Raw genomic sequence first — 12,045 nt, forward strand, 5'->3', positions numbered from 1 at the left:
TGCTTACACTGCCTAGCCTTGACTTTCCTACAGACCCCACCGTAGTGTTGCTCCCTCTGACTCGTGACGGACGCTGCTGTTTCCCGCACGTGGCCCTCCGCGGCATGCTGTGCCTTCTACTTCTGGGGAAACGGTAAGAACTTCTTCCTTCACGACCGTCATTTCTGCGTCTGCATGCCTTACCAGACCTGATCAAAGCCCCAGGAACGTTCTAAGACGCCAGGTGAGGACTGGCTCGATGGTGAGGTACTTGGAAGGGACGAGACTGAGAGACTGGTATTGGAGTCGTTTGGAATGATGTGAAGAGGCCCACAGAATTCAGACACTCGCGGCTCCTGCTCCGCTCATCGAAAGCCCCCCATGGCAGAGGAGGCTTCTGGTGATCAAGCAGATGAGATGACCAGCCCTGCGGACGTCAGCTGGACACTTTCCTCAGGACGACAGTGCATGGTCAACGTGGTCACGTACCAGTGGCCATGGGGAAGGGACAGAGGTAGCAGGTGGGCTTGGCAACGTGGAATCCCTCTCACCGAGGCTGACCTGGCCACAGCCACTGCTCAGAGACCAAGTTACCAGCAGCAGCACAAGCATCTCCATGATGGTACCAGATCTCACGGCCCCAGCCAGACTTCTGGGAGCAGGCTCATCGTACCAGGCCCCTTCCCTTACAGAAAGGGCAGCAGAGTCTTTTCTGGAATATTCACTTATTCTGCATGCAGACTTGCTTTTCCTGCTGCCTGTAGAGTAAGCTATGGACTCAGTGTCCTTTTCTTTCTTTCTTTCTTTCTTTCTTTCTTTCTTTCTTTCTTTCTTTCTTTCTTTCTTTCTTTTTATTATGTTATGTTAGTCACCATACAGTGCATCATTAGTTTTTGATGTGGTGTTCCATGATTCATTGTTTGCCTATAACACCCAGTGCTCCATGCAATACGTGCCCTCCTGGATACCCATCACCAGGCTAGCTCATCCCCCCACCCCCCTCCCCTCTAAAACCCTTAGTTTGTTTCCCGGAGTCCATAGTCCCTCATGGCCTTTTCCTTTTGATGCATGCTGCCCAACACTCCTTCTAACCAAGGACCTTCTTTTATAGGAAAAGAAACCCAAGACAATAGGCTGACACTTTGGGGAGTCTCTGATCTTCTTCTGTGTGATTGAGGCACTGCCCTGGAGGGTGCAGTTTCTTCCACGAACCAGTAACCAACACATGCTTCTGCAGCTTAGCCAGAATCTAAAGGTTCAGGGGCCAAGGAAATGAGAGCAGTGTTTCTTATGGGTGAGCCTATTGCCAGCTTCTTGCAACTCAAATTGTGGCTCACGGACCAGCACCATTGGAATCACCCAGGAGCTGCTTGGAAATGCAGAATCTCAGGACCCAGCCCAGACCTAATGGATCAGCATCTGCATTTTAATAAAATCCTCTGTTCATTCTATACGCACACTGAAGATTGAGAATCACTGGTCTAACTGACTCACAACATTTTTGCTTTTTACCCTCAAATCTCTGAGTTCTGCTTTTTAATACTCATAGTACCTGGGGGGGGGGTGCTTTCAGCAGGGATACAAAATGATTCAATGACGTGGAAGCAGAAACGACACTCTTACCTGGCCATTTCAGGACCACCATGCCTCCAGGAAATAGACAGTAAAGGGGCTGATCCTGATTATCAAGGGGAACCAGGGTTGCTGCTACCCAGTGTGGCAGGAAGGAGGGTGGATGGAAGCTAAGGATCCTCTGGAGGGATCTGAGTGTGATCACTTGTGTGAGCGAGTACCGCCCTGTTCAGAGGTCGAAGTCAATGGACCATCACCACAACCTGACAGAGGCGAGAATACAAAGGCCTCAGATTCCCCACAAATGAAGATTTAGGCCACGCCCCTGGGTAAGGAACCCCACTCACTAAAGTTCCCACTGAAGACAAAGGGAACATGAATTAGATGGTAGAAGAAGGAAGAAATCGGAAAAACTGTGAAAGAGTTTGGAATGGATGTTCTGCGGAATGCTAGGTGCTATCCAGAGCAGCCTTCCGAATTGTCTTCATTCTACAGGTGTCTTGTTTGTCAGTATCTTTGAGCTGTTTTGCAACTTTGTAAGTTACAGAAAACATGCAAATGATTTTGTCTGTGGAGGTGCAAATAAATTTTATTCAATGGAGGTAAAATTGATCTCCCAACCCTCCTCCAAAATCAGCTGAATATCTATTAACAAATTCATTTAATCATTCCTGATTTCTTAGACACGTTCTTTGGAGTCTCCTTTGAATTTTTTTTAACACCTTACTGGTTCCTTTATTAATTAGTTAAGTAAGTAAGTAAGTAAAACTTTCAACATGTGTCAACTTTATTTTTGTACAAGAGTCATGATTTTACCCTTTTAAAAAAATTATCTTTTAACAAAAGACATGAATACCAGCTATGAACTCATGACTACTTGCATGACTAAGGACTATAGCTTCTATCCATATTTTCTTTCTTTCTGTATTATGTATAGATTTAAATATTTTAACTAGTTTTATTTTTACGTATTCTCTTTATCTCCCTCATATAGTATATGGGGTATGTCAGTGATGGTTCACTTGACAATTTAATTTTTAGAGTGCTGAATATTAAGATCAGAGCCAGAGGAGGAGAGGACTTTGCCAGAGATACTGGATTGGTGCTGGACTCAGCTGAAAAAAATTGGATTTGCCAAGTACATAAATCATACAGAATTTTTGCTGGAAAGTTTTTTTAAAGCCAAAATATGGGCAAAGGAGGGAATGTGGGTGTTGAGCAGCCAAAGAGGTAACTGTAATGGAGAGATATCTATATGTATATCTCTATTTGTTTTTATTTACTGTATTTATTTGTTTTTACTACCGACATCCAATGCCTTCCTAATTTGGGGAGGGTCTTCCAGCATGAGGATTGTTGTGGGAGGCAAGCCCTGTTATATAGGCTTAGAAAAGTCAAATGCTCGATTTAGGATTTTGAATCTGCAGGGAATGTTCCAACGGCACAGACAGCTGGCAGCCAGCCTCCCTGGTGGTGACATCGGCAGCACCTTCCTACCCAGAGCCTTCCTGTGATGTGAACTTGGCTGTCACCGAGAGGCTGTCATCTAAGTGAAATGTGACTATGGAAGAATGGTCAGAGATGCTACCCGCTGGCTCTGAAGATAGAGGAAGGGGCAGGAGCCAAGGAACGCAGATGGCCTCTAGGAACTAGAAAAGACAGGAAATGGATTCTCCCCTACAGTCTCCAGAAGGAATGTGGCCCTGCCTGATTTTAGCCCAGTGAGACCCATTAGACTTCTGGCTTCTAGAACTGGGAGATAATATCTTTGTGTTGATTTAAGGCACTAAGTTCATGGTAATTTGTTACAGGGGCAATAAAAAACAAATACAGTAGGCTACTGTAACATTCCAGGGAAAATATGATAAGAACCGCATTTACGAGAGAGTGGCAGCACAGGAGGAGAGACACCTGGTTTGAAGGACCATTAGGGGGATAGAGACAAAGGACACAGTCAGCAACCAGGTGTGTGTATAGGGTCGGGTGGTGAGGGGGAGGCAGAAGTTGAAGGCAATTCCAGGTTTTCTCTTGGACAAATGGATTTATTGGTCAAAATGAGGGAAAGAGGTCAGTGTAATGATGAGTGTGAATGTGTGTAAGAGTGCATGTGAAAGTGTGTGAGAAAGCGTGTAAGAGTGTGTGTGAGCATGAGAGTGTGTGAGAGTGAGAGAGCATGAGTGTGTGGGAGCATGTGTGTAGGAGAGATCGTGTGAGACTGTGAGTGTGAGACTATGTGAGAGTGAGTGAGAGAGCATGTGAGTATGAGAAGTGTGTGGGATATGTGACTGGGGGAACATGTGTGAGAGAGTATATGAGTGTGAGTAAGAGAACACTTGAGTGTGTATGAATGAGAGTGTGTGGGAGTATGAGAGGTGTGTGTAGAGTGTGTGAGAGTGAGAGAGCGTATGAATGAGTGTGTGTGAGAGTGAGTGAGAGAGCATGTGAGTGTGAGAAGTGCGTGTGGGTGTGTGAGTCGGAGAACATGTGTGAGAGAATATGTGAGTGTGAGTGTGTGAGAGCACGTGAGAGAGTTATGGGTGTGTGAGTGAGAAAACGTGTGAGAGCACACGAGAGTGTGAGAAAGTGTTGGAGGTCATGTGTGTGAGGGTGTGTGCGAGAGCACGTGTGACAGCATGTGTGAGTGAGCGAGAGTGTGTGTGCACGTGAGCAAGTGCAGGAAAAGCAGGCAGATCTCTTCTCATACTACTCAGCTCCTTTCTTTCAATTCCATTTTACCAAGAAACCTTCTAATCTTAACTCTCCAGCTTTCCCTACTGGGAACAACTCGTGCACACGAGCCAACACAAACAGCTGCTCTGCTTGCCAGTTAGATTTTTCACTCTAAATTAATGAATTGCCATTTTAGTCATAAACCAGGCTCCTGTGAGTTTGGTCAGAGCAAAACAATTTACCAGGGTCTGATCTCTCCCAGATGATGTGACAGAATTGAGTTTCTGCCCCTGCAAAGTGGAGGATCAGACCGTGAACCACGGTGACCCTGATGATGCCTCCTTACGTGGCACAGCTTCCCTGCACCCTCGGCTGCAAGGGGTCGGGAGAGAGACTTTGCGAGAGGCTGCCTCATGCTTTACCCCTGCGCCAAGCCAACTGCGAATCATGAGATTCTCCTCTTGCAACTTAACAGCTATTTACAGTTCACACTCAGATTCCCTCGAATACACCAGGGACCCAGTCTCCACAGAGCCCACCCCCATCTGGATCCCCTGCTTAGCAGGTGCAAGCCCAGGCAAGCAGTTCAGGGAAACTGAGGGAACAGGGCCGGCGGTGGGGGGGGGGGGTGAGTTCCGGACGCAGTTGACCCGGAGGTGGCTGATTTTCATCATAAAGACATCCTGGAAAATCTGAGAAAGAAAGCGACTTTCAAGTACGCTTCACTTCTTTACCTGTGCCAAACTTTCAAAGTGACTACTGAGTTAAAGAGGGAGAGCAAAGACACTTTGTCCCCCACAACACTGGGGGCCAGGATTGTTGATAATCACCCCTCAGATTAGGAAACCAAGGCTCTTGGAAGTTAAGCTTCTTGTCCAGCTTTGCATCCATCAAATGTCAGAGCCAGCACTCGACTTCAGACTCTTGCTGCCCAAATTCACATCCTCTGTAGTTTGACCTGGGTTTCTGTCCCGCATGGGATGGGGCACCCTTTCCTCATCAGCCACTCCGTGCAGGTGTTTGTCAATCAGGGTTGATCTGAGGATTCTCCCGCCCAGAGGTACCCAGCACATCTAGGGCTGTGACGGTACCATCCAGCAATAAAACAATCCTCCAACCGATAAGTACACTGAATTCCCCTCCTACATGCTCAGTCGGCTCTCTGCTAGGTGCTGGGGAATCCGATGAAAGATGATGACCAGCCCCTGTTCTCAAAAAGCTTATAAATCAACAGTTTAAATCATGGGGTACTCAGATCACACAACTGGAATGGGGATCATCACAGAGTCACGAGGACCTGAGCTCCTGCCCCCCACGGCGGACTATCTCCCAGTAACAGTGGTCTACACAGTGTTTTCCAGACAAGGAAAACTGAGGCTCAGCGAGGTAAAGTCATTTGTCCAAGGTCATTTGTGCCGTGGTGTGTGGCAGCCTGGGTGGCCTCTGACCCCTGATTCCGTTTCCTCTTGCCACACCTCCCTTCCATTCTCTGGTTCTACAGGGGTCTAGATGTGGGGAGGACTCCTGGTCCACACCAGGCAAGCCTCATGAGAAGAAGAGTAAAGGAAGGGCTCCTCTGCCCTGCTACCAGTGCCCGCACCATGGAGGGCATCCTCCTTCTCCCGTTACTTCACACGCAGCTTCTCCACAACCATCGGGCCCCCACCCATCAGTGCTACTTACATATTCTTTAATGTCCTTCGATTTCACAGCCTTGTAGGAATAATACGCAGGGTAAAGGGTGCCAAATATAAGCCTGGAGGGAAAAAAGAGAGAGACAAGAGAAACATGATTTTCATTCATCCTACTTGATGGGAAATGTCTGACTTCAACGTCAAAAGCAGCTCTCCAAGCTACGGAAGATGCTGCTGTGTGGCTTGGTCTAGCTTTATGAATGTCCTGAAGGTTTCTGCTCATGGCTGGGCCGCGCTTAGAAGCCTCTGTCTCCTGTACAGCTGCACACCCACCTTCCTTCAGTCTGTGATTTGGCAACGTACAAGAGTGATTCAGGGTCATGGAAGCCAAAACTAGGGGTGAGAGTGGGGGTGGGAAGCCAAGCCGAGCAGCCATGACCTCTGAAATTAAAGGTCAAACTCTCCTCTCCTGCTGCTAATCCCCACTGATGCTCTGTAAGGCCCACCCACACCTTGGGCTCCCTTATCCAAAAAAAACCTTTCCACTTCAAGTTCCTTCAAATTTCACTCCCCTCACACTTGATCCCAGCATCCTGCAGCCAGAATCTGCTTTTCAAATTGTAAATGCAATCTTCCCGAGACATATCCCCACCCTGCATTAACTCGCTTCTCACTGCTCTTAAGCAGCAGAAGGAAATACAACGACCCCAGCATGGCGGTCTAGGCCTCTGCTCTCATTGACCACGCCCACGGCTGCATGAGGTCATTAAATAGTTAGACTCTCAGCCAAGCCCCAGAGCTCTCCCAGCCCTCTCTCCACCTTGCCCCACCCTCTCTCAAAACCTTTGCCTCTGCTGTTTTTGCTTTCTGGAGTTGTCCCTTTTCCTTCTTTGCTGGTTAATGCCTATTCATCCATCAGATCCCAGCTCTACGCCTTCTTCATGGAAGACTTCCCTGACCTCCCCAACTAGGTCAAATCTCCTACGACACAATGTACACACTACCAAAATGCTCTTTTACTACTCTCTGTGATGCTCTGATTGACAACATCTCCCGACTGAATCTCCAGAGCACAGAATGAATCTGTTTTGTGCAATAAGGTGTTCTCAGCATGACCAAATAGAAGGCTGTCAATGGGTATTTTTAAGTGAATGAACTGACCGAATGTTAGAGCTGGAAGGGTTTAATCCTTTCACCTGAGAGATCAGGTCACCTCCCAGGTGTAAGCTGACTAAGAACAGAGCCACCCTGGTCCCAGGCCCTACAGGAGCCAACATCTCCTGTAACAGCCCCACAGATGGAGCTTCTAGGATCTTGCAAGGTGTCACCATACTCAGGAAGCCCAAACCCATGGCTTCCTCATCAGGTTATTGAGACGTCATACACTGAACTCCCCGTCCAGATTCAATGGACCAAGCATGGGTCAGCTTTCCCATCAGCTCTGTGGCCAGGTAACACCTTGACCTTCCATACTCATCAGGTTTCCAGGGAAAAACAGAAGGTGAATGGAACTGAGTCAGTTTCTGATGCTGAAAGAGAAAGGGTTTCGTAACTGACTCACACGGGCCTTGTACCACGTGCTTTGTACGCATAACCTCAGTCCTCAGACTGGCCTGGTAAAAGGAACCTCTGTTATAGACAGGATACCAACACATGCAGCCATCAGCCACTCACTTGTCTAAGGTTGTGCGACCATAAGGAGTAAAGCAGGGGGGCCAGGACCCAGCCAGGCTGGCCTCCTCCAAGCCTGGCTTCTCACCACCACTGTCTACTGCTTTGGAGAGCAAGGCCATCCTCTGGGAAGGCCAGAATTATGCACGGCGAGCAAGAGAAGCCAGCAAAGGAGACAAAAGAGTAGTCCGAAAGGAAGGGAAAAAAGTAAGGCTGGGGGAGGGAGGAGAGAAATTTAAGAAAGAGAAAGAAGGCAACAGTGTCAAAGGCACTAGGCAGGCGGAGGGTGACGCCTCGTGGAGAAGCCTACTGGGTTCAGTCAGGAGCCAGCTTGGTGAGGGAGGTCCCTCCAACCACGCCACCCTGCCCCAGCCCCAAGCATTCTCAGGTATCAGGGAGTCTTACTTTCTTAGCAGCCCTTTCCTGACCTTGTCACACCCCACACCCAAGACTAGGTTCCTCTCGCCGTTCCATAGCATCGTGACTCTGGACAGTCCCCCTTCTTAGCCCTGATCCACACCACTTACAATGGTATATTCAATGTCTGTCTCTCCTCTAAGACTATATGTCTGCCAAAGCCAAGGAAGGTATCTTTCTCATTCATACCCACCCCCGTGGGCCTGGCAAGTGTTCAGTAAGTACACAGTCACTGTGAAGTTTCAGAGAGTGATGAAGCAAAGGCCAGAGCCATCCAGGGGACACTTGTGACCTTGGGATTGAGGTCTCAGCATCCAGAGAGACGCCAGACGGCACCAGGCTGATTCAGCAAAGCCTCGGGCCCAGGGCCACGGGTTCCGGAGAAATAAACACGCCGCTCCTTTGGCACAGACGCCGCGGTAACGAGCCACGGCTGCCAGGATGGCTTCCAGCCCCTGCCCGGAGGCAGCGTGTGAGCTGCCGAAGCCAGAGAGGTGGGAAATGCATCACGACCCAGGCTGGCTGATGGCTTTGCTCCTCCGTGATCTCGGCGAGTAGAGCAGAACACCAACACCATCGGAGGGGTCACAGAACTGGAAAGCCTCAAGGGCGCCCAGACAGGAGGGGGCATGCTTCGTGGGCCGGGCTCCTGACGTGAAGCGGCCGCCCCGTCCCCCTGCGCGGCACCCCACCCCAACTTTGACAGCACGGGGACAGCAAGACAGATTTGCTTTTCAGTCTCTACAGGCTCAAGAGCGCCTCCGGGGAAGGGAGCACCCTTAGCACTCACTGCTCAGGGAAAGGGGAATGGGATTAAAATGGCGAGTTCTTCACGTTTGTTCTGGAGAAAGGAAATAACGAAGGGAGCACATGCAAGTCAAAGGGTCTGGGCACTTCGGTCCCTTCAGACCAGGGCCCTTCTCCGGCGGCCCGCCCGCCTGCCTCCCCAGCCTGCCGGCCCACCCCTGCCTGCGGCTCCGGATCTCACAGCCAGCAGCTGTCCCCTGAAGCCTGACTCGCCTGCTCACAATCCGTGACTTCCTGCCTGCACCTTAGTGCCTGATCTTTCCACAACTCCACAACTTTTTCCTGATAAAGTCCCGCTCATCCTTTAAGACCCAGCTCAAAAAAGCCACTTCTGTGAATCTCTGATCACTTGTCCCTCAGAATTTTCTGGGCGCTCTACTACAGCCTTTATGATTAAGCGATAATGCCAGTACTATTATTGAATGCTCACTAATGCCAGGCACTGCCGTATGGGCTGTACACGTTCTCCCACGTAAGCCTCTCCATACCCATTTGGGATAAGAATTCTCACTACTCCGTCTTATAGACTGGGACACAGAGGCCGAAAGAGATGGCACAGCCAGGAGCACAGCTGGGATGTGGACCTGGGCAGCGTGACCACAGGGCCCGCCTTCATTACCCTCCCAGGGTTGCCTGTGCTGGCTAAGTTGTCTCCCCACCATGCAGGTCTGGTCTGATTAGTGGGGTCCCTAGTGCCTGGCACAGCCCCTGCCCAAGCGGTTGTCCGCTAAATGTCTATTGAGTGAATAAAGATCGAAGAATTGCAGTCTCTCTCCAAGGAGCTTAACCCACTTGGTAGATTCCCATACCTCTCCCCACAAGGGCAGGAGGAAAGCAGTAAAATACTTAAGAGGATCTAAAGTGCTTAAGCGCTCAAGGCTGGCCCCAGCAGAGGGGCGGTGGAAGGCCTGAGTGCCTCCCTCTGGAGAGGAGACCAGGCTCTGGCTAACACACTCCTCCCAGTTATTACCGGACAGAACTCACACTGCACCCCCAGCCTCAGAGCCCTGCACCCATCCTCCCTTCTCGCCACTGCCATTTACTGCTACCCTGGCGCCCCCAACCCGTAATTTACTGGCTCCATTTACCTGCCTGACACATTTCTCCTATCTTTGCCCTTCATTCTTTCTCTTGCTCCAAGTTAGGGACCTTCCTCCAGGGGTGGCCTCCCCCATCACTTCCACAGCTGGCGTATCTACAAGGGACCATGCGTCTCATCTTCTCAGACAAGGGTTCCCAGCCAGGGTGACTTCATTTCCCCGGACACCTGGGTGATGTCTGGAAATGTTTTGGTTGCCATCCTGAGGGAGGCCACTGGCTTGCGGTGGGTGGAGGCCAGGGACGCTGCTAAGCATACAAGCACAGGACACCCCCCTCTCCAACAAAGAACTATCCAGCCCCAAAGTCAAAAGTGGCCGAGTGGAAAAACCCTGGTCTGGTGTGCTATCTCCCAGTCCTTGGCCATGGAGTCTTTACTCAATCATCAAGGACAATCCGCTCTTAAGAGTTTTTTAAAAAATGCCCAGGGTCCCAGGCAAGACAACAGATGCTCAGATAGCAAGAGATAATCCAAAATGGCAAAGACCACGTACTTATCCCATTGGTCAATGTCAGGGAAAACAACTCTGAAGCTACTTATCAACTTGCTGGAGCTCTGGCCAAGAGAAGAGAGGTATTGCTCACATGAATAAACCATAACTGCGATGCCAGTTACAGTCACCAGAGCCTGCAGGGAAGCACTCGCTGGCCGGCAGCTCGAGTACAAGCTGGAACACAGGCGGTTGCTGACCTTGGCCAAGACTTCTACAAACCATGAAACACAGTATTTTCCAGTCTTCTCAGGCATCCTAGTATTGGACTAACATTTCTATGGAAAAAAAAATTTTGTTTTAACATTTACTTATTTATTTTAGAGAGAGAGTGCACTAGAGCACGAGTGGGAGGGGCAGAGGGCGAGGGAAAGAGAATCCCAAGCAGAGTCCGCGCACAGCGTGGCGCCTGACGTGGGGCTCTAGCTCATGACCCTGAGATCACAACCCCAGCCAAAAGCATGAGTCGGATGCTCAACTGACTGCGCCACCCGGGGGCCCCCAAACTGTGTTGACAAATTTAAAAATCAATGTTAGGAATATTTTTTCTAAAATTAATTTTTAAGGTAAGAAAAATAATGGGCTTACTGTACAGTTATTCATATTACGATAAAAATAAATTGAATTTAGGGAATGGTATACCACACAGGGGCTTCTGGAATGCTGAATGTCTTGACCTGGGCAGTAGTCACACAGGGTTTTGTTTTGTAATTACAAATGTATATTAAACTGTACATCTGTGTTCTGTGCACTTTTTTGTACGTGAATGTTATATTTTATAATTTTTAAACGTGGTGTCCCATATCCACAAAAATGAATTTGCACGAAAGGTGTTCCAAGTCATGAAGGTATACTGTTTCCTTTGAGCATTAAAAGGCTATTAAATTTTACACTGATCACATTTTGTGTGTTCTGTTCTTAATTTTAAAAACTGTAATTTCTAATTGCTGTTCTCTGAAGGTTTTTTCTAAAAGCTTATGAATCGATTTTTATTACTCTCTCTGAGAATTAATCCCCAAGACCATTCTTAGGGTCCACTCTAATAGAAGGATGCTTCTTGGCTTCTGAGCTCCTACTGGCATTCAAATAAATACACTATAATTTTTAATATGAAAAAACTTAAAGACACGACATATATTTGAAGTCTCCTATATATTTTTTCCTGATATGTCCCACTCCCTCCTTCCCCAAAATAACTACTACCCTGAATTTGGTGTTTATCATTCTCACTGTGTTTTTAACTATGTAAGCCATGCATAGATGAAAAAAAGTTACACCTCCTTAAACACTGTATAAATGGAATCACACTCCATGTGTTCCACTGACATATGTTAATTCAACTTTGTGTTTTTGAAATTTGGTCCATGTTGATACGAGTCTTTCTAGATCATTTTAAACCACTCTATGATATTTCACCATGTGACTATATCACAATTTTGTTATCCATATATAAATGTGCACCTGTTCATGCATCTTTAGGTACTTTCCAATTTTTTACGATTTCAAACAGGGCTGTAATGAACGTTCCACTACATGTCTCCTGTGCACACGTGAAACTTTCTCTAGGGTGGATATGTAGTGTGAATCATGGGGTTCAGCACCGTCCACCATACAATCCAAATCCACTCGCCAAGGAGGTTCTGCCCGTTTTGACTCGTGCGGGCAGTGCAGAAGACTGCCAATGCTCCCCATTCTTGCCAAACTGA

General features: G+C 48.3%; 1 protein-coding gene across 9 annotated transcripts in view; it reads right to left on the minus strand.

Annotated features, from left to right (window-relative positions):
- The window catches only part of REEP1 (receptor accessory protein 1), a 99,552-nt gene that overhangs the window by 48,128 nt on the left and 39,379 nt on the right, over positions 1-12,045 (minus strand). For all 9 annotated transcript variants that reach the window (XM_048222802.2, XM_048222805.2, XM_057309274.1 and 6 more), the window contains exon 2: positions 5,905-5,977. In XM_048222802.2, coding sequence (XP_048078759.1) covers positions 5,905-5,977 — 73 coding nt within the window. The remainder of the gene's footprint in view (positions 1-5,904; positions 5,978-12,045) is intronic.

The sequence above is a fragment of the Ursus arctos genome, unplaced genomic scaffold, assembly GCF_023065955.2.
Source record: "Ursus arctos isolate Adak ecotype North America unplaced genomic scaffold, UrsArc2.0 scaffold_8, whole genome shotgun sequence".
Lineage (NCBI taxonomy): Eukaryota > Metazoa > Chordata > Mammalia > Carnivora > Ursidae > Ursus > Ursus arctos.